This window comes from Salmo salar, chromosome ssa15, assembly GCF_905237065.1.
Source record: "Salmo salar chromosome ssa15, Ssal_v3.1, whole genome shotgun sequence".
Classification (NCBI taxonomy): Eukaryota; Metazoa; Chordata; class Actinopteri; order Salmoniformes; family Salmonidae; genus Salmo; species Salmo salar.
In genome coordinates, this window is record NC_059456.1 from 88,131,950 (window position 1) to 88,157,393 (window position 25,444).

General features: G+C 43.1%; 1 protein-coding gene across 4 annotated transcripts in view; it reads right to left on the reverse strand.

Moving 5' to 3' along the window:
* LOC106572530 (diacylglycerol kinase beta) overlaps positions 1-25,444 on the reverse strand; it is a 50,207-nt gene that overhangs the window by 22,305 nt on the left and 2,458 nt on the right. Inside the window, exons 2-15 of one of the 4 annotated variants that reach the window (XM_014146773.2) lie at positions 22,579-22,674; positions 22,189-22,265; positions 16,113-16,245; positions 15,834-15,905; positions 15,670-15,719; positions 11,989-12,063; positions 11,716-11,832; positions 9,336-9,453; positions 8,881-8,969; positions 8,586-8,705; positions 1,845-1,943; positions 1,488-1,574; positions 1,166-1,239; positions 983-1,057 (exon numbers count right to left, since the gene is read on the reverse strand). In XM_014146773.2, coding sequence (XP_014002248.1) covers positions 983-1,057; positions 1,166-1,239; positions 1,488-1,574; positions 1,845-1,943; positions 8,586-8,705; positions 8,881-8,969; positions 9,336-9,453; positions 11,716-11,832; positions 11,989-12,063; positions 15,670-15,719; positions 15,834-15,905; positions 16,113-16,245; positions 22,189-22,265; positions 22,579-22,654 — 1,262 coding nt within the window. In that variant the 5' untranslated portion in view covers positions 22,655-22,674. Of the gene's footprint in view, positions 1-982; positions 1,058-1,165; positions 1,240-1,487; positions 1,575-1,844; positions 1,944-8,553; positions 8,706-8,880; positions 8,970-9,213; positions 9,270-9,335; positions 9,454-11,715; positions 11,833-11,988; positions 12,064-15,669; positions 15,720-15,833; positions 15,909-16,112; positions 16,246-22,188; positions 22,266-22,578; positions 22,675-25,444 lie in introns of those variants that run through there. The other 3 variants (XM_014146772.2, XM_045696247.1, XM_045696249.1) reach the window with 3 other exon arrangements.

Sequence of the window (25,444 nt, forward strand, 5' to 3'; positions counted from 1 at the left end):
GTGAACTACGCCTTTATTACACGTCGATAGCACCCCCAACCCAAAAACATCTTCCCGCGGCCATGGTCGCTTACTGTTCGTCTCGCGCCCCCCACTGCATTGATTTTCTGTGTAATGTCAAAGATTTGCTGCCTTACTTTCACCACTCCCTGTATTTACCATGTGCAACATATTTTTGTGGCGCATGACCTCCCTGTTCATCACTTTCCCTTTCGCTGAAATTATTTTTCCGTCTGCTTTCTTTTGAACACACAGAGCTGCATTGCCTTGCAATTTTGACAGCCTGCGACTGAGTGTTTTTTGACCAGAATCCATCAAATTTACTGGGTAATTTATTTCTGAAACTTTAACGTGAGATACTTCGGTAAAATTCTTACAACTTAACTTTTTTCACAACTGCCACCAGTTTGGCGGAAAAACATTAAAGTAAAATGTTTTACAGCTTTGTCACTATTTTTTATTTTAAAATCATCTTATTTGATTATTTTATATATATTACATGTGATAAGGCCACAGACGGCCAGAGGTAATTACAGATACCTGTGATAATCTAAAGTACCAAAAAAACAAACACTAGATGTCATCTGATAAAATTCCCATTAAAAAACGTGAACGTTTTCTGTTAGTTTACTGGTGAACGTTTCCAGTAATATACCCTCCCTTTGCAACTATTTAATTGCCTTTGATGTTCCAACTATCCCAATACCATTGCATATTCAAGCAGTAAATACGAGAACTGGTAATGAATTTATATTAAGGCCCAGATACACACACACACACACACACACACACACACACTAACAAATCTCAGACTCCTAAAAATGTAAAATGTCTTAAATGTCATTTCAAGATTTAAAGCTGCTAAATACACCCCAGTTGTCCAATTTGTGATGCAGGTAAAACAGTGTAGTTTTTCATTTGATACTAATAGTGGTCTATACTTAGATACATCATTTGCAGTTATCCATATGGGAAACCTTACCCTGGTCCAGGTCCACCATTGGATAGGTTATACACCTGCCGTGGATTCAGCAAATACTGAAATTTACGCAGAACTCTGAAATGAATAAAATAGGACTTGAAATTGTAAAATAGAAACATTGACATTGTTTTATATTCAACCATAAATGCCCATTTGTGTAGGAGTGTTCACTTGTAGCATCACCTTTCTCCCTGCTTGCCTCCACTTTTAGGGTTCACAAACACTAAAAGAGGATGAGTGTCTGGGACCGGATCAATCTGTTCAGAGATATATAGTTCAAAGATTACAGCAGTTTCACAAATGGGATACAATGATGTCTATATTGTCAGTATATTCAGATGACATACAGCCTGAATGGAATATGGCTGTGAGGGCACTTCCTATTGACAGTTCTCTAGACTCTAAACAAGGTAAAATAGGTAGACACTGTTGCTTATTTACCCACACCAATTACTATCCAGCAGTCCTGTAACAGGGAAAGGCCTAGACAGGGACTAGTACGTACCTGAAGCACCTTTCCATCAGGAGTGGTGTTGTGGTCACTGTCGTCGGCTGAGCTCGAGGAGCCGTTCTTCATGCTGTTTGGCTTCTCCTGATGGGGTCAGGAGAGAGATGAACAGTCAACTTAGCAAATCCAGAGATAATATAAAACAAGCAATAACCATATAATAGTCAAATACAGATGTATTGTTTCTCAAACTAGACATTTTAGCTATCCTACTATTACCATTGCACGTGAGTGAATGTTGTTTTTAAGAGAATAAAAAAAGTAATTTCACTAAGTTGAGGTTCCTTAAAATATATCCTTATGTGAGCTTTACAGTGTTAGACACCTGTCATAGGGCAGTAGGTTATCCTGTACCTTCATAACAGGGTAGATGGCCCAAGGGGGGAGGATATGGTCTCTGAGAGTTCCACAGTTACAGTCGGAGGGCTCCTGGGAGGCACAGTCATCATGGCGCTGGAACACAGTAACAGCCAGTGATATCTATTATCAAATGATTCATTTATAAAGCTAATCACATTTGATTTATAAAGCATTTTATATCAAAAGTAGTCAAAGTGCTGTATTGTTCACAGAAAAGTTTGGACACCAACCCATTCAAGGGTTTTTCTTTATATTGACTTTTCTACATTGTAGAATAATAATGAATCAAATCACATTTTATTAGTCACATCCGCCGAATACAACAGTGAAATGCTTACTTACGAGCCCCTAACCGACAGTGCAGTTTAAAAAAATACGGATAAGAATAAGAGATAAAAGTAACAAGTAATTAAAGAGGAGGAGTAAAAAATAATATATACAGGGGGGTGCCGGTACAGAGTCAATGTGCAGGGCCACCGGTTAGTTGAGGAAGTATGTACAGTTGAAGTCGGAAGTTTACTTACACCTTAGCCAAATACATTTAAACTCAGTTTTTCACAATTCCTGACATTTAATAAAAATGCCGTCTTAGGTCAGTTAGGATCACCACTTTATTTTAAGAATGTGAAATGTCAGAATAATAGTAGAGAGAATGATTTATTGATTTATCACATTCCTAGTGGGTCAGAAGTTTACATACTCAATTAATATTTGGTAGCATTGCTTTAAACTGTTTAACTTGGGTCAAACATTTCGGGTAGCCTTCGACAAGCTTCCCACAATAAGTTGGGTGAATTTTTGCCCATTCCTCCTGACAGAGCTGGTGTAACTGAGTCAGGTTTGTAGGCCTCCTTGCACGCACAAGCTTTTTCAGTTCTGCCCACTAATTTTCTATAGGATTGAGGTCAGGGCTTTGTGATGGCCACTCCAATACCTTGACTTTGTTGCCCTTAAGCCATTTTGCCATGACTTTGGGAGTATGCTTGGGTCATTGTCCATTTGGAAGACCCATTTGCGACCAAGCTTTAACTTCCTGACTGATGTCTTGATGTTGCTTTAATATATCCACACAATTTAGCTTACTCATGATGCCATCTATTTTGTGAAGTGCACCAGCCCCTCCTGCAGCAAAGCACCCTCACAACATGATGCTGCCACCCCAGTGCTTCACGGTTGGGGTGGTGTCCTTCGGCTTGCAAGCCTCCCCCTTTCTCCTCCAAACATAACGATGGTCATTATGGCCAAACAGTTCTATTTTTGGTTCATCAGACCAGAGGAAATGTATCCAAAAAGTGCAGTTGCAAACCGTAGTCTGGCTTTTTTATGGCAGTTTTGGAGCAGTGGTTTCTTTCTTGCTGAGCGGCCTTTCAGGTTATGTCAATATAGGACTCGTTCTACTGTGGATATAGATACTTTGTACCTGTTTCTTCCAGCATCTTCACAAGGTCCTTTGCTGTTGTTCTGGGATTGATTTGCACTTTTCGCACCAAAGTACATTAATCTCTAGGAGACAGAACGGGTCTTCTCCCTGACGGCTGCACGGTCCCATGGTGTTTATACTTGCATACTTTGTACAGATGAACGTGGTACCTTCAGGCGTTTGGAAATTACTCCCAAGAATGAACCAGACTTGTGGAGGTCTACAATTTTGAGGTCTTGGCTGATTTATTTTGATTTTCCCATGATGTCAAGCAAAGAGGCACTGAGTTTGAAGGTAGGCCTTGAAATACATCCACAGGTACACCTCCAGTTGACTCAAATGATGTCAATTAGCCTATAAGAAGCTTCTAAAGCCATGACATAATTTTCTGGAATATTCCAAGCTGTTTAAAGGCACAGTCAACTTAGTGTATGCAAACTTCTGACCCACTGGAATTGTGATACAATGAATTAAGTGAAATAATCTGTACGTAAACAATTGTTGGAAAAATTACTTGTGTCATGCACAAAGTAGATGTCCTAACCAACTTGCCAAAACTATAGTTTGTCAACAAAAAATTTGTGGCGAGGTTGAAAAACTAGTTTTAATGACTCCAACCTAAATGTACATAAACTTCTGAATTCAACTGTACACGTAGGTAGAGTTATTTGAAGTGAGTATGCATAGATGACAACGGAGAGTGGCAGTGGAGAGGGGAGGCAATGTGAATAGTCTGAGTAGTCATTTGACTAGATGTTCAGGAGTCTTATGGCTTGGGGGTAGAAGCGGTTTAGAAGCCTCTTGGACCTAGAGTTGGCGCTCCGGTACCGCTTGCCGTGTGGTAGCAGAGAGAACAGTCAATGACTAGGGTGGCTGGTCTTTGACAATTTTCAGGTCCTTCCTCTGACACCGCCTGGTACAGAGGTCCTGGATGGCAGGAAGCTTGGCCCCAGTGATGTACTGGGCCGTTCACGCTACCCTCTGTTGTGCCTTGCGGTCGGAGGCCGAGCAGTTGCCATACCAGGCAGTGATGCAACCAGTCAGGATGCTCTCGATGGTGCAGCTGTAGAACCTTTTGAGGATCTGAGGACCCATGCCAAATCTTTTCAGTCCCCTGAGGGGGAATAGGTTTTGTCGTGCCCGCTTCACGACTGTCATGGTGTGCTTGGACCATTTTAGTTTGTTGGTGATGTGGACACCAAGGAACTTGAAGCTCTCAACCTGCTCCACTGCAGCCCCGTCAATGAGAATGGGGGCGTGCTCGGTCCTCTTTTTCCTGTAGTCCACAATCATCTACTTTGGCTTGACCACGTTGAGGGAGAGGTTGTTGTCCTGGCACCACACGGCCAGGTCTCTGACCTCCTCCCTATTGGCTGTCTCGTTGTTGTCGGTGATCGGGCCTACCACTGTTGTGTCATCGGCAAATTTAATGATAGTGTTGGAGTCGTGCCTGGCCTTGCAGTCATGAGTGAACAGGGAGTACAGGGCAGAGCACACACCCCTGAGGGGCCCGTTTGAGGATCATCGTGGCGGATGTGTTGTTACCTACCCTTACCACCTGGGGGCAGCCCATCAGGAAGTCCAGGATCCAGTTGCAAAGGGAGGTGTTTACTCCCAGGGTCCTTAGCTTATTGATGAGCATTGAGGGCACTATGGTGTTGAAAGCTGAGCTGTAGTCAATGAATAGCTTTCTCACATAGGTGTTCCTTTTGCCCAGGTGGGAAAGGGCACTGTGGAGTGCAATAGAGACTGCATCATCTGTGGATCTGTTGGGGCGATATGCAAATTGGAGTGGGTCTAGGGTTTCTGGGATGATGGTGTTGATGTGAGCCGTGACCATCCTTTCAAAGCACTTCATGGCTACAGACGTGAGTGCTACGGGTCGGTAGTCATTTAGGCAGGTTACCTTAGTGTTCTTGGGCACAGGGACTATGGTGGTCTGCTTAAAACATGTTGGTATTACAGACTCGGACAGGGAGAGGTTGAAAATGTCAGTGAAGAGACTTTCTAGTTGGTCAGCGCATGCTCGCAGTACATGTCCTGGTAATCCATTTACATTACATTTACATACATGTACGTCATTTAGCAGACGCTCTTATCCAGAGCGACTTACAAATTGGTGCATTCACCTTATGATATCCAGTGGAACAACCACTTTACAATAGTACATCTATATATTTTTTGGGGGGAGGGTGGGTGGGGGGGTTAGAAGGATTACTTAATCCTATCCCAGGTATTCCTTAAAGAGGTGGGGTTTCAGGTGTCTCCGGAAGGTGGTGATTGACTCCGCTGTCCTGGCGTCGTGAGGGAGCTTGTTCCACCATTGGGGTGCCAGAGCAGCGAACAGTTTTGACTGGGCTGAGCGGGAACTGTGCTTCCGCAGAGGTAGGGAGGCGAGCAGGCCAGAGGTGGATGAACGCAGTGCCCTTGTTTGGGTGTAGGGACTGATCAAAGCCTGAAGGTACGGAGGTGCCGTTCCCCTCACAGCTCCGTAGGCAAGCACCATGGTCTTGTAGCAGATGCGAGCTTCAACTGGAAGCCAGTGGAGTGTGCGGAGGAGCGGGGTGACATGAGAGAACTTGGGAAGGTTGAACACCAGACGGGCTGCAGCGTTATGGATGAGTTGTAGGGGTTTGATGGCACAGGCAGGGAGCCCCGCCAACAGCGAGTTGCAGAAATCCAGACGGGAGAAGACAAGTGCCTGGATTAGGACCTGCGCCCTGCCCTGCGGCCTTGTGAATGTTGACCTGTCTAAAGGTCTTACTCACACTGGCTGCGGAGAGCATGATCACACAGTCTTCCAGTACAGCTGGTGCTCTCATGCATGTTTCAGTGTTATTTGCCTCAAAGCAAGCATAGAAGTAGTTTAGCTCGTCCGGTAGGCTCGTGTCACCGGGCAGCTCTCGGCTGTGCTTCCCTTTGTAATCTGTAATGGTTTGCAGGCCCTACCACATCTGACAAGCGTCAGAGCCGGTGTAGTACGATTCGATCTTCGTCCTGTATTGATGTTTGATGGTTCGTCGGAGGGCATAGCGGGACTACTTATTAGCTTCCGGGTTAGTGTCCCGCTCCTTGAAAGCGGCCGCTCTAGCCTTTAGCTTAGTGTGGATGCTGACTGTAATCCATGGTTTCTGGTTGGGGTATGTACGTACGGTCACTGTGGGGACAATGTCATCGATGCACTTATTGATGAACCCAATGACAGATGTGGTGTACTCCTCAATGCCATTGGAGGAATCCCGGAACATATTCCAGTCTGTGCTAGCAAAACAGTCCGGTAGCTTAGCATCTGCTTCATCTGACCACTTTTTTATTGATCTAGTCACTGGTGGTTCCTGCTTTAAGTTTTGCTTGTAAGCAAGAATCAGGAGGATAGAATTATGGTCAAATTTGCCAAATGGAGTGCAAGGGAGAGCTATGTATGCATCTCTGTGTGGAGTATAGGTGGTCCAGAGTTCTTTTCCCTCTGGTTGCACATTTAACATGTTGATAGAAATTAGGTAAAACTGACATTAAAACTATGAAATAACACATATGAAATCATGTAGTAACCAAAAAAAGTGTTAAATTCTTCAAAGTAGCCACCCTTTGCCTTGATGACAACTTGGCACAGTCTTGGCATTCTCTCAACCAGCTTCACCTGGAATGCTTTTCCAACAGTCTTCAAGGAGTTCCCATATATGCTGAGCACCTGTTGGCTGCTTTTCCTTTACTCTGCGGTCCAACTCATCTCAATTGTGTTGAGGTCGGGTGATTGTGGAGTGGAGGCCAGGTTATCTGATGGAGCACTCCATCATTCTCCTTCTTGGTCAAATAGCCCTTTTAAATATGATTTAAAAAAACAATTTAACTAGGCAAGTCAGTTAAGAACAAATTCTTAGTTACAATGACAGCCTACCCCGGCCAAACCCAGACGATGCTGGGCCAATTGTGCGCCGACCTATGGGACTCCCAATCACAGCCGGATGCGATGCAGCCTGGATTTGAACCAGTGACTGCAGTGCACCTCTTGCACTGAAATGCAGTGCCTTAGACCGCTGCACCACTCGGGAGCCAGCCTGGAGGTATGATAGTCCCACTAAGCGCAAACCAGATGGGATGGCATATCGCTGCAGAATGCTGTGGTAGCCATGCTGGTTAAGTGTGCCTTGAATTCTAAATAAATCCCCGACAGTGTCACCAGCAAAGCACCGCCACACCTCCTCCTCCATGCTTCACCGTGGGAACCACACATGCAGAGATCATCCGTTCACCTACTCTGCGTCTCACAAAGACACAGCGGTTGGAACCAAAAATCTCCAATGTGGACTCATCAGACCAAAGGACAGATTACCACCAGTCTAATGTCCATTGCTTGTGTTTCTTGGTCCAAGCAAGTTTCTTCTTCTTATTGGTGTCCTTTAGTAGTGGTTTCTTTGCAGCAATTCAACCATGAAGGCTGGATTCACGCAGTCTCCTCTGAACAGTTGATGTTGAGATGTGTCTGTTACTTGAACTCTGTGACGCATTTATTTGGGCTGCAATTTCTGTGGCTGGTAACTCTAATGAACTTATTCTATGCAGCAGACGTAACTCTGGGTCTTCCTTTCCTGTGGTGGTCCTCATGACAGCCAGTTTCATAATAGCGCTTGATTCTTTTTTTGCGACAGCTCTTGAAGAAACTTTCAAAGTTCTTGAAATTTTCCAGATTGACTGACCTTCATGTCTTAAAGTAATGATGGATGTTTCTCTTTGCTTAGTTGAGCTGTTCTTGCCATAATATGGACTTGGTATTTTACAAAATAGGGCTATCTTGTGTATACCAACCCTACCTTGTCACAACACTGATTGGCTCAAATGCGTTAAGGAAAAAAATTCCACAAATTAACTTTTAAATAGGCACACCTGTTAATTGAAATGCATTCCAGATGACTACCTCATAAAGCTGGTTGAGAGAATGCCAAGAGTGTGCAAAGCTGTCATCAAGGAAAAGTGTGGCTACTTTGAAGAATCTCTAATATAAAATACATTTTGATTTGTTTAACACTTTTTTGGTTACTACATGATTCCATATGTGTTTTTATAGTTTGTCTTCACTATTATTCTACAATGTAGAAAACGGTAAAAATAAAGAAAAACCCTTGAATGAATAGGTGTGTCAACTTTTGACTGGTACTGTAGTTCCAGACATAGCTCTTGCAAGACCACTCCATGAACAGATTGAACAACAGATTGTAATATGTAAATATTCTGCGTGGAAGAAAAGACTGGCCTAATAACTTAAAGGGGCCTAACTCTCCCCACCACAGGGCTACTCAGGAGCCCTCCCTCATCACCATGGAGTGGCACCAGACACAGTGTTTGCCCGTCAGCCCGTGATAACTCTTGATCTTCTTCTGACACTTGTCACACTTCCCAGAGTCACAGTTCCCACTGACCCAGTCATGGGTTGGAACCTGAGGCAGGAGACACAGACAGAGTCAGATGCAAGACTGACATACATGCACCGGGACAAAGAGAATGTCTTAGAAATTCACATTACAACATACACTAAGAATGAAGAGGCATTGGAAATATTAATATAACTGCAAATGCCATTGTAAAATGTTTGAAGAAAAAAAACTCTCATACTCCCGTGTCTTTCTTAGACTTGACATAGGTCCTGGTACAGGGAGCTGGGTTTCTGTTGGCACAGCGTCCATGGACCGTGTATTTACAACCTTGAAAACAAAGACAAGTAAACAATGTGTTACGTGTCTCCATTGTGTTTTCAACTATTATTGTTTTTCTCTTGTTTAATGAATCATGTTAATCAAGACAAGATATACAAGGCTGACAATTAAGTAAACAAACACCCCTACAGTTTTTCCTATGGAAATATAATGTGGGGATGTCATAGGTCATTATGGTTATCTAGTGGTACATGTTGACATCATCTGATTATGAGAATGAGATTCCACTAACTTGCTTTTAATTGTAAGTTCAGGATAGGTGTCTTCCTGGTAATTTTTTGTTGTTGCTTTGAGTGGATTGAGGAAGTTAAGTTGTATTTCCCTCTAGTGGTGAGACCAGACAATGACACTCACAGGTGCAGCAAAGCCCCTGTTTCCTCAGTCCTAGCAGCATGCTCTGACACACGTTGCAGTAGACAGGCTTGTTGTAATTTTTCATCCTCCATAGGTGCTGCCCATCCTTCTGAGTCATCTGTGGGTACATAGTGGGGGAGAAAATACATATTATCGTATAATAAACAACATTTAAAAACGTTGTGCTTTTTTATCTTTTATGTCAAAAACTATTTTGACAATTTTTGCACACTCCTAAAACAAACACTGAATCTAAGGATAAATGTCTGATCTCATATTTGGAAAACATTATGTAAGCAATGCAACATTGATACACATTTCATTCCAATATTGTCTCATGGTTGGAGATTGGGGCTATTAGTGATGAAGTTAGCAACAAACATAAATCGCCTCAGATGACTCTCCTGGAATGACAGTTCAGTGTTGGCTTTTGAATGGCCTTTGCATGCCATGATCCCATCTATCAAAAGATCACAATTATGCTGAAAGGAAACTATACTGCATAATTAAATGAGGAATGGAATGTACATTTCTACCATATTTCCATGGAATCTCCTTGGGTAAATATAAGCCCTTTCTATGCAATACTACATCAGCAACACCAATGTTTGCTGCACAAGATTATACAGTAACAAGGTCACAGATTGTCTATGCTCTTTTCCAGATTATAGACACAAATACACAGTAAAAAAGTATGTTACAAACATTGGTTTAAATGACTCATAGTGCCTCAGCTCATAGCCAGACTTTCAGTCAGTGTATGTGTATGAAGCATAGCCCCTAAAATCAGCACACCGCAATGTGAGAGTGCTGGATGAAGGCCTCCATGGTATTCTCATTGGTGGCCAGAAATAGCCTGAGGGGAAGTACCTGGCATTGTTGTAGTGGCACGAGAAAGACCAGTTTACAGTTCAGATCTTTGTAAGGCAGCCAGATAACAGACCCAAAAGTAAACTACATGTTCAATAAGTAAGCATACCCCCTGTACCAAGATATTTTCTCAGACGCTAGTATTTCCAGATCTCAGAACTTGGGAGACAAGAGTGACAGTGGTTCCATGTGGCTTGATAGAGTATGGCACTTGCAATGTCAGGACTGTGGGTTCGATTCCCACGGGTGACCAGTACAAATGAAAATGGATCCACTCACTACTGTAAGTCGCTCTGGATAAGCACGTCTGCTAAATGACTCAAAAGTAAATGGCACCCCACTTAGTTTCATTGTTCTAAAAATAATAACTTTCTCTTTATACTGTAACAATGAATGTTTATGTTCTTCCTTTCCATTGCAGTTGCTACTAATTGATGCAGAGGTTAGATGGAGTTGAGGATGAGAATAATAGATAGGCTTTTTCCCACTTCCTCTAACTCTCTCTGGTGGTGCAGAGATAGATGTGTATGTGAAAGAGGTGACAATAGCACACCTGCAGCACTGAGTCAACAGAAGGGTGGTGCACAGAGGTAAGAGCAGAAGGAGAGCAACATACAGAGTGACAGAAAGAGAGAGAGCATGTACTGTATGTGTGTGAGTGAGGAAGACGAAAGGAGGAACTGCAGACACCGGCTGAGCATATTTCTAAAGGTACAAATACAGTAGTACATTATCATTACAAAGACACATTAGGAAATGTACTGCGTGATCAAAACATTAAGACCCCCCCCCCCCCAATAACTTTGGGGCATGGAGTCTACAAGGTGTCGAAAGCGTTCCACAGGGATGCTGGCCCATGTTGACCTTCATGGATGTCCTTGGGGTGGGGGACCAATCTTGATACACACAGGAAACTGTTGAGCGTGAAACACCCAGCAGCATTGCAGTTCTTGACACAAACTGGTGCACCTGGTACCTACAACCATACCCTGTTCAAAGACACTTAAATGTTTTGTCTTGCACCATTCACCCTCTGAATGGCACACAAACACAATTCATGTCTCAATTGTTTCAATGCTTAAAATCCTCCTTTAACCTGTCCCCTCCTACTCATCTACACTGATTGAAGTGGATTTAACAAGTGACATCAATTAAGGATCAGAGCTTTCACCTGGATTCACCTGGTCAGTCTATACCATAGAAAGAGCAAGTGTCCTTAATGTTTTTTTTACACTCAGCATATAACACAAAGAGGATGCATCATGTGTACTCCTCCCGGCCTGCACAGGAAACCTTTGTTGACGCAATAAAAGGGGAAGGAATGATGGATGGTCCCTTTTCCACCTTCAGCCCCAGTGACATTGGGGTCTTATTCATTTGGGCAAAATGTATCAAACCATTTTTGCAACAGCAACCAGCATTTCTTATTGGAAATCCAAGTAGTCCCTCCCTGTTTCTTCCATTTTGTCCCTAATGAACACAACCCAGAAGGGGAACATGGTTCACCCACCTTCAGCCCAAGTAATACCAGCAGCGGGACGTTGTTCATTCCGCCTTCCACCCACTCATCCAGAGAGACTGTGTTACTGCTGTCTGCGTCGATGGCTGTCATCATGTCCTTCAGCACCTGAACAAACCAAAGTGCATTCTAGCTTAGCATCTAAATTAGTATTCTTGGGAGGTGTTTGTTCAGCAGATATTTGCAGAAGGCTTCATAAAAAAAATATTTTCTCCTCTGATAGTCAGTAATTGTAAGGGACATCCCACATTTGGCCACACTTACTGGTCTCAGCTCTGACACATCCCAGTCCAGGTAATCTGCAGCGTGCATCATCTGAGCAATGATCCGGTCCACCTCCTATAGGAAGAAGAGTATAAGTTATTCTTATGAGAAGACCTGATATACAGTACCAGTCAAAAGTTTGGACACAGCAACTCATTCAAGGGTTTTTCTTTATTTGTACTATTTTCTACATTGTAGAATAATAGTGAAGACATCAAAACTATGAAATAACACACATGGAATCATGGTTTATATTTGAGATTCTTCAAAGTAGCCACCCTTTGCCTTGATGACAGCTTTGCACACTCTTGGCATTCTCTCAACCAGCTTCATGAGGTAGTCACCTGGAATGCATTTCAATTAACCTTGTTAAAAGCCTTGTTAAAAGTTAATTTGTGGAATTTCTTTCCTTCTTAATATGTTTGAGCCAAATCAGTTGGGTTGTGACAAGGTAGGGTATACAGAAGATAGCCCTATTTGGTAAAAGACCAAGTCCATATTATGACAAGAACAGCTCAAATAAGCAAAGAGAAACGACAGTCCATCATTACTTTAAGACATGAAGGTTAGTCAATCCGTAAAATTTCAAGAACTTTGAAAGTTTCTTCAAGTGCTCTCGCAAAAACCATCAAGCGCTATTATGAAACTGGCTCTCATGAGGACCGCCACATGAAAGGAAGACCCAGAGTTACGTGTGATGCAGAGGATAAGTTCATTAGAGTTACCAGCCTCAGACATTGCAGCCCAAATAAATTCTTCAGAGTTCAAGAAACAGACACATCTCAACATCAACTGTTCAGAAGAAACTGCGTGAATCAGGCCTTCATGGTCGAATTGCTGCAAAGAAACCACTACTAAAGGACACCAATAAGAAGAAGAGACTTGCTTGGGCGAAGAAACACGAGCAATGGACATTAGACCGTTGGAAATCTGTCCTTGAGTCCAAATTTAAGATTGTTCGTTCCAACCACTGTGTCTTTGTGAGACGCAGAGTAGGTGAACGGATGATTTCCGCATGTGTGGTTCCCACCGTGAAGCATGGAGGAGGAGGTGTGATGGTGCTTTGCTGGTGACACTGTCTGTGATTTATTTAGAATTCAAGGCACACTTAACCAGCATGGCTACCACAGCATTCTGCAGCGATATGCCATCCCATCTGGTTTGCGCTTAGTGGGACTATCATTTATTTTTCAACAGGACAATGACCCAACACACCTCCAGGCTGTGTAAGGGCTATTTGACCAAGAAGGAGAGTGATGGAGTGCTGCATCAGATGACCTGGCCTCTACAATCACCCGTCCTCAACCCAATTGAGATGGTTTGGGATGAGTTGGACCGCAAAGTGAAGGAAAAGCAGCCAACAAGTGATCAGCATATATGGGAACTCCTTCAAGACTGTTGGAAAAGAGTTCCAGGTGAAGCTGGTTGAGAGAATGCCAAGCATGTGCAAAGCTGTCATCAAGGCAAAGGGTGGCTACTTTGAAGAATCTCAAATATAAAATATATTTTGATAGTCCCACTCTGCGGATGACTTTGTCAACCATTTTGAAAAGGTTGACGACATCCGATCCTCGTTTGTTAAGTCAAACGACACCGCTGGTCCTGCTCACATTGCCCTACCCTATGCTTTGACCTCTTTCTCCCCGCTCTCTCCAGATGAAATCTTGCGACTTGTGATGGCCGGCCGCGCAACAACCTGCACGCTTGGCCCTATCCCTTCCTCTCTTCTCCAGACAATTTCCGGAGACCTTCTCCCTTACCTCACCTCGCTCATCAACTCATCCTTGACCGCTGGCTACGTCCCTTCTGTCTTCAAGAGAGGGAGAGTTGCACCCCTTCTGAAAAAACCTACACTCGATCCCTCCGATGTCAACAACTACAGACCAGTATCCCTTCTTTCTTTTCTCTCCAAAACTCTTGAGCGTGCCGTCCTTGGCCAGCTCTCTTGCTATCGCTCTCAGAATGACCTTCTTGATCCAAATCAGTCAGGTTTCAAGACTGGTCATTCAACTGAGACTGCTCTTCTCTGTGTCACGGAGGCTCTCCGCACTGCTAAAGCTAACTCTCTCTCTCCTCTGCTCTCATCCTTCTAGACCTATCTGCTGCCTTTGATACTGTGAACCATCAGATCCTCCTCTCCACCCACTCCGAGTTGGGCATCTCCGGCGCGGCTCACTCTTGGATTGCGTCCTACCTGACAGGTCGCTCCTACCAGGTGGCGTGGCGCGAATCCGTCTCCGCACCACGTGCTCTCACCACTGGTGTCCCCCAGGGCTCAGTTCTAGGCCCTCTCCTATTCTCGCTATACACCAAGTCACTTGGCTCTGTCATATCCTCACATGGTCTCTCCTATCATTGCTACGCAGACGACACACAATCTTCTCCTTTCCCCGGTCTGATAACCAGGTGGCGAATCGCATCTCTGCATGTCTGGCAGACATATCAGTGTGGATGACGGATCACCACCTCAAGCTGAACCTCGGCAAGACGGAGCTGCTCTTCCTCCCGGGGAAGGACTGCCCGTTCCATGATCTCGCCATCACGGTTGACAACTCCATTGTGTCCTCCTCCCAGAGTGCTAAGAGCCTTGGCGTGACCCTGGACAACACCCTGTCGTTCTCCGCTAACATCAAGGCGGTGACCCGATCCTGTAGGTTCATGCTCTAAAACATTCGCAGAGTACGACCCTGCCTCACACAGGAAGCGGCGCAGGTCCTAATCCAGGCACTTGTCATCTCCCGTCTGAATTACTGCAACTCGCTGTTGGCGGGGCTCCCTGCCTGTGCCATTAAACCCCTACAACTCATCCAGAACGCCGCAGCCCGTCTGGTGTTCAACCTTCCCAAGTTCTCTCACGTCACCCCGCTCCTCCGCACACTCCACTGGCTTCCAGTTGAAGCTCGCATCTGCTACAAGACCATGGTGCTTGCCTACGGAGCTGTGAGGGGAATGGCACCTCCGTACCTTCAGGCTCTGATCAGTCCCTACACCCAAAGAAGGGCACTGCGTTCATCCACCTCTGGCCTGCTCGCCTCCCTACCTCTGCGGAAGCACAGTTCCCGCTCAGCCCAGTCAAAACTGTTCGCTGCTCTGGCACCCCAATGGTGGAACAAGCTCCCTCACGATGCCAGGACAGCGGAGTCAATCACCACCTTCCGGAGACACCTGAAACCCCACCTCTTTAAGGAATACCTGGGATAGGATTAAGTAATCCTTCTAACCCTCCCCCCCTACCCTCTACCCCAAAAAAGATATAGATGTACTATTGTAAAGTGGTTGTTCCACTGGATATCATAAGGTGAATGCACCAATTTGTAAGTCGCTCTGGATAAGAGCGTCTGCTAAATGACGGAAATGTAAATGTAAATTTGTTTAACACTTTTTTGTTACTACATGATTCCATATGTGTTATTTCATAGCTTTGATGTCGTCACTATTATTCTACAATGTAGAAAATAGTAAAAATACATAAAACCCTTGAATGAGTATGTGTGTCAATTTTTGACTGGTACTGTAAAAATGAAAGGGTATAAGGTGATGTCTCCTGCAACAACAGCCAGTCATGACATGTTATTACATTGTTATTATATTGAAATGGGTCATGGGGAAACTGGGATAATACCTAGGGGGGGTGTAGTTTATTCTTTGTAGATCACAAAAAAATATTACAAATTGACTTACAGAGCTGTCAAGGACTCCATTGCCATCTCTGTCATACAGTTTGAAAGCAACTGAGGGAAGAATGTGCATATAAAAATCTTGAAAAGCCACTCAAACAAATATCTATAAAAATAGACTGCAACAAGAAGCTGCTACGCAGTGGAGAAAATAGGATAAAGACTCACACTCCAGCTTGTCTCTGGGCTGGCCATCCTCCAACAGAGAGAAGTAACACGAAACGTCCTTCAGAAAGACCTCTTCTAAAGGAGAGGAGGAGGACAAGAGGGGGAGGAGGATGGTGAAGTGAATACACACAGTATAGCTACATATTCAGGTTCAGTCTGTGGACTTTGATTAAAAAAAAACACATAGCAATAGTGAAACTGATGATTAAACTATAGACAACAAAATAAGCCAACACATGGTATTCCAGAGGTATTCTACACACGGGCAAATAAACATACTGGCGTTGTCCTGCCCGTCCAGTTCAGTTCCGCTCTGGAAGGATTGGAACAGGCGCTGGCAGAGATCCTTAGGGAAGTCCTCAACCTCCAAATAGGTCTTCAGGAAGAGACGGAAGCCTTCCTCATTGATACACTGGAACAGAAGATGGGAGATGGATGGTTTCTAAAATAGTCATGAAAACAGTCTGATTCAGAGCAGAGTGATTTAGGTGAGAAGACTAATTCCTAGAGCAGAATCATCAACTACATATTTTCTTGAGCGGATGGTCAGTGGGCCAGAACATAATCACAAATACAGTGCATTCGGAAAATATTCAGACCCCTTGACTTTTTCCACATTTTGTTACGTTACAGCCTTATTCTAAAACTGATTAAATACATGTTTTCCCTCATCAATCTACACACAATAGCCCACAACGACAAGGCAAAAACAGGTTTAGACATTTTTGCACATTTATTACAAATATAAAACAGAAATACCTTATTTACATAAGTATTCAGACCCTTTGCTATGAGACTTGAAATGGAGCTCAGGTGCATCATGTTTCCAATTATCTTCCTTGAGATGTTTCTACAACTTGAGTCCACCTGTGGTAAATTCAGTTGATTGGACATTCATTTTAAAAGGCAGACTCCTGTCTATATAAGGTCCCACAGTTGAAAGTGCATGTCAAAGCAAAAACCAAGCCATAAGGTTGAAGGAATTGTCCGTAGAGCTCCGAGACAGGATTGTGTCAACGCACAGATCTGGGGACGGGTCCAAAAAAATTCTGCAGCATTGAAGGTCCCCAAGAACACAGTGGCCTCAATCATTCTTAAATGGAAGAAGTTTGGAACCACCAAGACTCTTCCTAGAGCTGGCTGCCCAGCCAAACTGAGCAATCAGGGGAGAAGGGCCTTAGTCAGGGAGGTGACCAAGAACCCGATGATCACTCTTACATAGCTCCAGAGTTCCAGGTTAACCATCTCTGCAGCACTCCACCAAATCAGGCCTTTATGGTAGAGTGGCCAGACGGAAGCCATTCCTCAGTAAAAGGCACATGACAGCCCGCTTGGAGTTTGCCAAAAGGCACCTAAAGGACTCAGACCATGAGAAACAAGATTCTCTGGTCTGATTAAACCAAGATTGAACTATTTGGACTGAATGCCAAACGTCAAGTTTGTAGGAAACCTGGCACCATCCCTACGGTGAAGCATGGTGTTGGCAGCATCATGCTGTGGGGATGTTTTTCAGCAGCAGGGACTGGGAGATTAGTCAGGATTGAGGGAAAGATGAACAGAGCAAAGTACAGAGAGATCCTTGATGAAAACCTGCTCCAGAGCGCTCAGGACCTCAGACTGGGGCGAAGGTTCACCCTCCAACAGGACAACGACCCTAAGCACACAGCCAAGACAACACAGGAGTGGCTTCTTGACAAGTTTCTGAATGTCCATGAGCGGCCCAGACAGAGCGCGGACCAGATCGAACATCTCTGGAGAGACCTGAAAATAGCTGTGCAGCGATGCTCCCCATCCAACCTGACAGAGCTTGAGAGGGTCTGCAGAGAAGAATGGGAGAAACTCCCCAAATACAGGTGTGCCAAGCTTGTAGCGTCATACTCAAGAGTCAAGACTGTAATCGCTGCCAAAGCTGCTTCAAAGTACTGAGTAAAGGGTCTGAATACATATGTAAGTGATATTGTTCTTCTTTTTTATTATACATTTGCAAAAATGTCTACAAACCTGTTTTTGCTTCGTCATTATGGGGTATTGTGTGTAGATGAATGAGAATACATGCTGGTTTTTTTAATCAATTTTAGAAAAAGGCTGTAACGTAACAAAATGTGGAAAAAGTCAAGGGGTCTGAATATTTTCCAAAGACACTGTAATTTGTAGACTGCTAATGCACCGCAAGATGCCCAAACAGATATAATATTTGACAAAAACAATCATTTCATTGCTTAAATTTGGACTTGATCACATATACAGTGCCTTCAGAAAGTATTCACACCCCTTAACCTTTTCAAAATGTTGCTGTGTTACAGCCTGAATTTAAAATGAATATAATTTAGATTTTGTCATTGGCCTACACACACACACACACACCCCCCATAATGTCAAAGTGTAATTATGTTTTTAGAAATGTTTACAAATTAATTAAAAATGAAAAGCTGACCTGTCTTCAGTCAATAAGTATTCAACCCGTTTGTTATGGCAAGTCTAAATAAGTTCAGGGGTAAAAATGTGCTTAACAAGTCACATAATAAGTTGCATGGACTCACTCTATGTGCAATAGTAGTGTTTAACATGATTTTTGAATGACTACCTCATCTCTGTACCCCACAAATACAATTATCTGTAAGGTCCCTCAGTCAAGTAGTGAATTTCAAACACAGATTCAACCACAAAGACCAGAGAGAAAAAGGGCACTTATTGGTAGATGGGTAAAAATAAAAATCACATCACTGAGTAGAGCCAAGCAGACACAATCCTAGAGGAAAACCTGGTTCAGTCTGCTTTCCAAAAGTCACTGGGAAATGTTCCTTTCAGCAGGACAATAACCTAAAAGACAAGGCCAAATATACTGTACACTGGAGTTGCTTACCAAGACGACATTGAATGTCTCTGAGTGGCCTAGTTACAGTTTTGACTTAAATCGGATTGAAAATCTATGGCAAGACTTAAATGGATGTCTAGCAGTGATAAACAACCAACTTAACAGAGCTTGAAGAATTTTTAAAAGAACAATGTGCAAATATTGTACAATCCTGGTTTGCAAAGCTCTTAGAGACTTCCCCAGAAAGACTCACAGCTGTAATCGCTGCCAAAGGTGATTCTAACATGTATTGACTCAGGGGTGTAAATACTTATGTAAATAAGATATTTCTGTATTTCATTTTCAATAAATTTGCAAAAAATATATGTTTTTACTTTTTCATTATGGGGTATGGTGTGTAGATGGGTAAGAACAAAATCAATTGAATCAATTTGAATTCAGGCCGTAAAAACAAAATGTGGACTAAGTCAAGTGGTATGAATACTTTCTGAAGGCACTGTATCTCTATTATACGTGGGAATACTTTGGAACAGATTTCCAAAATTAAAATCACTTGGAGCTAATTTGCTGCCGGTTTTACAGTCTTTCATGTCCAACCATAAGAAATATATACAGTGCCTTCAGAAAGTATTTATACCCCTTGACTTATTCCACATTTTTTTTTGTGTTACAACCTGAATTCTAAATTGATTAAATTAATTGTTCCCTCTGACCCATCTACACACAATACCCCATAATGACAAAGTGAAAACATGTTTTGAACATTTTTGGAAAAGTATTCACATCCCTGAGTCAATACATGTTGTTACAGGTTTTGGTTTTTCCATTTATGTAATGAGGTTGGACTTTTAGCACGTATATCATTATAGCCCATAGATTGGTGTCACCTCGTCAGTCATTATGTGTTACACCTGTGCTGGTTTCCATCTCGTTAGTGGGAAGGTGTTTCACCTGTGTTGGCCCAGGTGCTATATAAGGAGTGGCTGGCCCAGTGTTCTAGTTGAGCTTTAGAGATGTTGGGAGAGTTAAACTTTACGGCAGCTGATGTGTGAGGCCAAGTGCACCCTATATAAGTTTGAAAGAAGCCTATTTTTGGTTTCCCCTGTTTGTTTTGCTCCATATTCTTTTTACTTCCCATCCTAAGTTGTGAGTTTCTTTGTCTTTTTGGAGGCAAACCTAGTGGGAATCCATGGTGGGTGTCTTTCAGAACCCCTTATGAGTGGCTTTGGCAACTTTCAGTGGGCACCCACATGTGTGTTTCAGAACCCCTTTCTGTTTGGTTGTCAGTGATTTTCTTTGTTAGTTCCCTTTGAGTGACATTTTGAGTTTGTCATGTTCCCACAAGACAGTGTTAATCCCCTTTGGCAGTGACCACGGCTGAGGCTTTCTGGGTAAGTCTAAGAATTTTGCACACCTGGATTGTACAACATTTGCCCAACATTTGCCCATTCTTTTCAAAATTATTCAAGCTCTGTCAAATTGGATGATCATAGCATGCCAATCATTTAAGTCGTGTCATAGATTTTCAAACAGATTTAAGTCAAAACTAACACTGCCACTCAGGAACATTCACTATCTTCTTGGTATGCAACTCGTGTAGATGTAGCCTTGTGTTTTAGGCTATTGTCCTGCTGAAAGGTTAGTCTCCCAGTGTCTGGTGGAAAACGGACTAAACCAGGTTTTCCTCTAGGACTTTGCCTGTGTTTAGCAAAAAATGTATCCAGGAAAAACTCCCCAGTCCTTGATTATAAGCATATCCATAACATGATGCAGCCACCACTATGCTTGAAAAAATTTTGTGGTTCTCCGTAATGTTATGTTTGGGGCAAATCAATACTTGGTATTCAGGACAAAGTTAATTGCTTTGCCCCTTTTTTTCAGTATTACTTTAGTGCTGTGTTGCAAACAGGATGCATGTTTTGGAATATTTTTATTCTACAGCCTTGTTCTCACTGTCAATTAGGTTAGTATTGTGGAGTAACTACAATGTTGATAGATCTTCAGTTTATCACAGCCATTCAACTCTGTTTTTAAAGTCCCCATTGGCCTCATGGTGAAATCACTGAGCGGTGTCCTTTCTCTCCAGTATTGATTTAGGAAGGACGCCTGTATCTTTGTAGCTACTGGGTGTATTGATGCACCATCCAAAGTGTAAATGGCGGTCAATTTTTTTTACCCATCTACCAATAGGTGCCCTTTGCGAGGCATTGGAAAGCCTTCCTGGTCTTTGTTGTTGAATCCGTTTGAAAGTCACTGCTCGATTGAGGGACCTTACAGATAATGTGTGGGGTACAGATAAGGTAGTCATTGTAAAATCATGTTGAACACTTGTTGCACACTGGGTCCAGTCTACATGTGACTTGTTAAGCTACACTTTACTCCTGAACTTATTCAGGTTTGACATGAAAGGGGGTGAACAGTTGACTAAAACATTTCTGCTTTTCATTTTTTATTAATTTGTAAGAGTCATTTTTCAACCACTGACATTATGGGGTATTGTGTGTCGGCCAGTGACAAAACTTGGATCCATTTTAATTTCAGGCTGTAACAATGTGGAAAATTCGAGGGGTGTGAATACTTTCTGAAGGCACTGTATACGTATTTATAATGTGGGGGCAAATAAAATATAGCCAAAGGCTGCCAGTTGGCAAACCCTGTTCTAGATTGTACAATTAGGGGTTTGGTGCATAACTTCCTGATGTTGTCAGAATACAACAAGTTAGCAGATACCCATAAAGACCCCATTTCAATCATTTGTGCCACCTGATTTCTGGAAAAATGTAGGGGGAGTAATATGCTTAAGGGTTTAAAATCAGAACTCCCTCTGGAATACTGAACCACAAACCCATTTCTGGTTGCTTTCCCCTGGGTGATACACTACATAACTACCACAGTGATAAAGTATGGATTCAGCCCAACCTCAGTGTTAAGGAGACTGGTCTAGAGGAGAAAACAAGGGGATTAGATAACCACGCCAAAAATGTTCTGTGCCATTTGTCAGATGTTCCACTTCCTTGATAATTACAGTACTGAGAGGGTGTGGCTTTGTCATGATCCTCATTGCAAAATGTCTTTCTTTCTGTAACCCATGGTTGCCCCTAAATTACTGCTAGTCTACCACTGTTTTTATTCCTCTTAGAAGATGGGAATTACCCTAATCCAACTGCAGATATCAGAAACTGTCCAGTTAAAATCCCCTAATGGCTGCCTCTGCATGAGGCCAGCACACTCACACAGCCCTTACAGAACTGGCACAACTGAAAAGGTCATTTATTTTAGCAACTTCAGCTGCTTATAAATTCATCAACCCCTGAAGACATCTCTCCTAATTGATTGGATTTATATAAGTTCTCTTGTAGTGTTGTCACATTTATAAACATGATAAATGTTTTAGTGTTACTATTAGGAAACAAATTATTTGTTTGAAGGTATCACGTGAGCACAAACTGTAATATGTACCCCGAACATTTATCAAGATGGACTGAAGCGGACATGAGTTGTGGTGGGGTCAGTATCAACCTGGCCATTGTTTCCTCTCACCTCTCCATGTCTGTGCTGGGCCAGTCTGCCATCTGCATCAAATTCCTTCAGCACATCTTTAACCCTCAGCCTGCAGTCTGGGAGGAGAAGAAACACACCACACTGTTGAAGTAATGATTTTAACAGAATGCATAATCACAGATTATATCAAACTATAGCTGGAAAACTGCATATTCTACATAGCAACATTCATACATGGCCGGTGTATTACGGCATTGAAATTCCATTATTTTAAATGTTCCTTAACATTGATGTTGACAAAATGTCTAAATCCAGAGATCTACCAAGAAAGATAATGTGGGCGCAATGGTGCGACGTTTTGCAGATACGACAGCGTGTGGGTGTAAATGGAAAGGGGTGCAAGGAGACTGCCCCTCTGTCTGTACTCACAGTCAATGTGCTGCTGTAGCTGGATGAAGTCGACTGGGTTCAGCTCCTTCAACTCTGTGACTGTGGGGGCGGACATGCTGCCTGCGTCTGCACAAACTGCCAGAGGGCGAGAGGAGAAGGAACGCGAGTTAGTCTTCTGTGTGAATGTGAAATGGAGGCGGCTCAGACAGCAAACCAGAATTGTAAGCTGTACAGTCCTAGGTAGTAACTCGCGAGGCTTTGTTTAGAAATAAAGTCACAAGACGCTTCAGATCATAACCCCATGCAAACCAGTTAGAAACGGCCTGTTTATACCCATAAGATTTACATCTGCAAATTGGCATGAACCCCAGCTCTGGCTTGCAAATACCCTTCAATGCCCTTTAGTCATGATGTTAATAGGATTGAGAGAAAATGTTTATCAGAATCCCCTCTTCCCACTCCAAAATTACAACAATGAGCAAAACGATGTAGCCTCGTAACAACTTTAAGCATAAACGGCTTCAAGCAAGACTTCACACCTCTGACCACTGTACTTCAAAGCAAGCTCTAAATAAGCAGTATCAGGCCACATACACACCAGAGACATACGTCTCAAGAGTTTGTCTCCCCAAAGCTTTGTTCTTAATGTCTGACCCAGTTTTCCAAATTATACTATTATTTTATTAACCATAATCTCCATTTAAAAATGGGTTATTGTTCCAGTCCCTAATACCACCTCAGGAGTATAGGTCAACCAGTCAGTATATATCTACAGCAGTCAGAAGGCAACTCATGGAGTAGTACTGAAACCTAATTAAACTCCTAAACGCCCACTCCTTTACATGTGACGCGGAACCACTGTCTCTCTCTGTGCCAACAAAAGGGTCATGCTGTCCCAACTCAATTCTCCTCAAAAGGTTAGCAGCGTTGCCTAGCAATTTTGTTCAGGCAGCCAATCAGCTGAGGGAGTAGAGAATTGACAGGAAAGGCCCACTTGTTGAGCAGGTTATTGTTGTTTGTCATGAATCTGGGAGGCAGCTCTGCAGAGGTCACTAGCTAGCACAGCCACAAAGTCAGAAAATCGGATTTTAAACCTAAACGCACTGCTAACCCTAATCTTAAATGAAGACCAAAAAGCACATTTGTTTTCATTACATTTTTACAATATAGACAATTTTGACTTTGCAGCTGGCCTAAGGGGAAATCACTCAGTTCTGTCTCCAGGACAAAACTCATGACAATAAATGTCAACCTGCATTTGTTGATGGAAAAAGTGGAATATGGCAGGCAAGTGCCTTTAAATAAGAATCTTTAACTTCCAACTCCAATGACTAGTTTTATACTGCACATAATGCAACATTTTGGGATTCCTGTTAGGGCCTTAACCATACAGTTCAAATAATTAATCAAATCTGAACTGCTCATTTCTGCTAACGTGAACATAAAAAAATACATCTAAGAGCATAATAAAGAAGTGCTTCTAAACAACACGTAAAATCTAGTTTTAGGCTACTTCTAGATGTGTTCCTTTGCCTGTGGCAATTTGGCAGATGGCCATTCTTCATGCCCTTCAAAGCAACATGCTGACATATGCATGTCTCCATTCCCTTATGTCGGACAGATGGTATACCATCCTTGTCTGCCATGATTTAAGACAGAGCAACCTGGGTAAAATCTGATTCTCGACTTCCTGATCAGATATATTTGCATGCAGGATTTTTACATGCAGACTTGAAATCACTACCAGACAGAACAATGTGTACTATATATAAAAAGGCATGTGAAGTCGAAAAAGGGCACCAAACTGGCCCCCCATCATGAGCCCCCCCCACACACACACACACACACACACACGTCAGGATTATGCCAATTGTGATAAACCGGTGAGATTGGTAGAGCTGAAAGGGGGAGATCCAGGCAACCATCCATCCAGGCACATCAGAAACATCAGCAGGTTCTTATCTGCCTGTGGAATGCCTCTGTTCTTAATACTCCCTTGTATACTTGGTGGCAGGTAGCCTAGCAGTTAGACCATTGGGCCAGAAACTGAAAGGTAGCTAGTTTGAATCCCAGAGCTGAGGTGGTGAAAGAAATCTGCCGATGTGCCCTTGATCAAGACACTTAACCCTAATTGCTCCAGCATCGCCGTTGATATTGGCAGACCCTGGCCGTGACCATGTGGCCCCACTCTCCAAGGGTGTCTCAGGGGGAGTTGGGATATGCAAAAAAACTATTCCCATTCACACATGGTTATAATACACACTTGTGCATGTGTTAAATAGGACAAATATAAGCACCCACCTAAATTACATCAGGTAGGTTAGCAGACAGAAGGATATGGCTACTATGGAAAGTGTTTCCCTACATCAGCTACGCTCCATCAGAGCATTGCCACGAGTGACTAACGGGAGGGAGGGAGGGAGGGAGGGCAGGGGGAGCCCTCAGCCAAGCCTGCCCTCAGCCAAGCCTGCCCTCAGCCAAGCCTGCCCTCAGCCGCTATGAGTGTTCCCCGGCGCCACCACCACCATCTCTCCTCCCACACCACTGTTACTCATCCTGTGAACAAGGGAATACTCCCCCTCTCTAAATCAGGGCTGTTAAACATACGGGGTCTAATCCGGCCCACAGGTGGTTTGAGAAGAAAATAAATGACTAAAGGGGCAAAATGACTAAAACAAAATAAACTGTCGAAATGATAATGGACCTACAAACATACTGTGTCCAGCTGGGTAATAATCAATAAAATGAAAGCTAGACAGGGAGCATTGAACATTCCAAAATCTATGGTTAGAGGACAATTTTTTTGCACATTTTGACGGCGAGGAAATATAACCAATTTTCAGTGCGGCCCTCCAGACCAAATTGAAGACCGAATGCGCCCCCTGGGGCTAAAAGAGTTTGATAT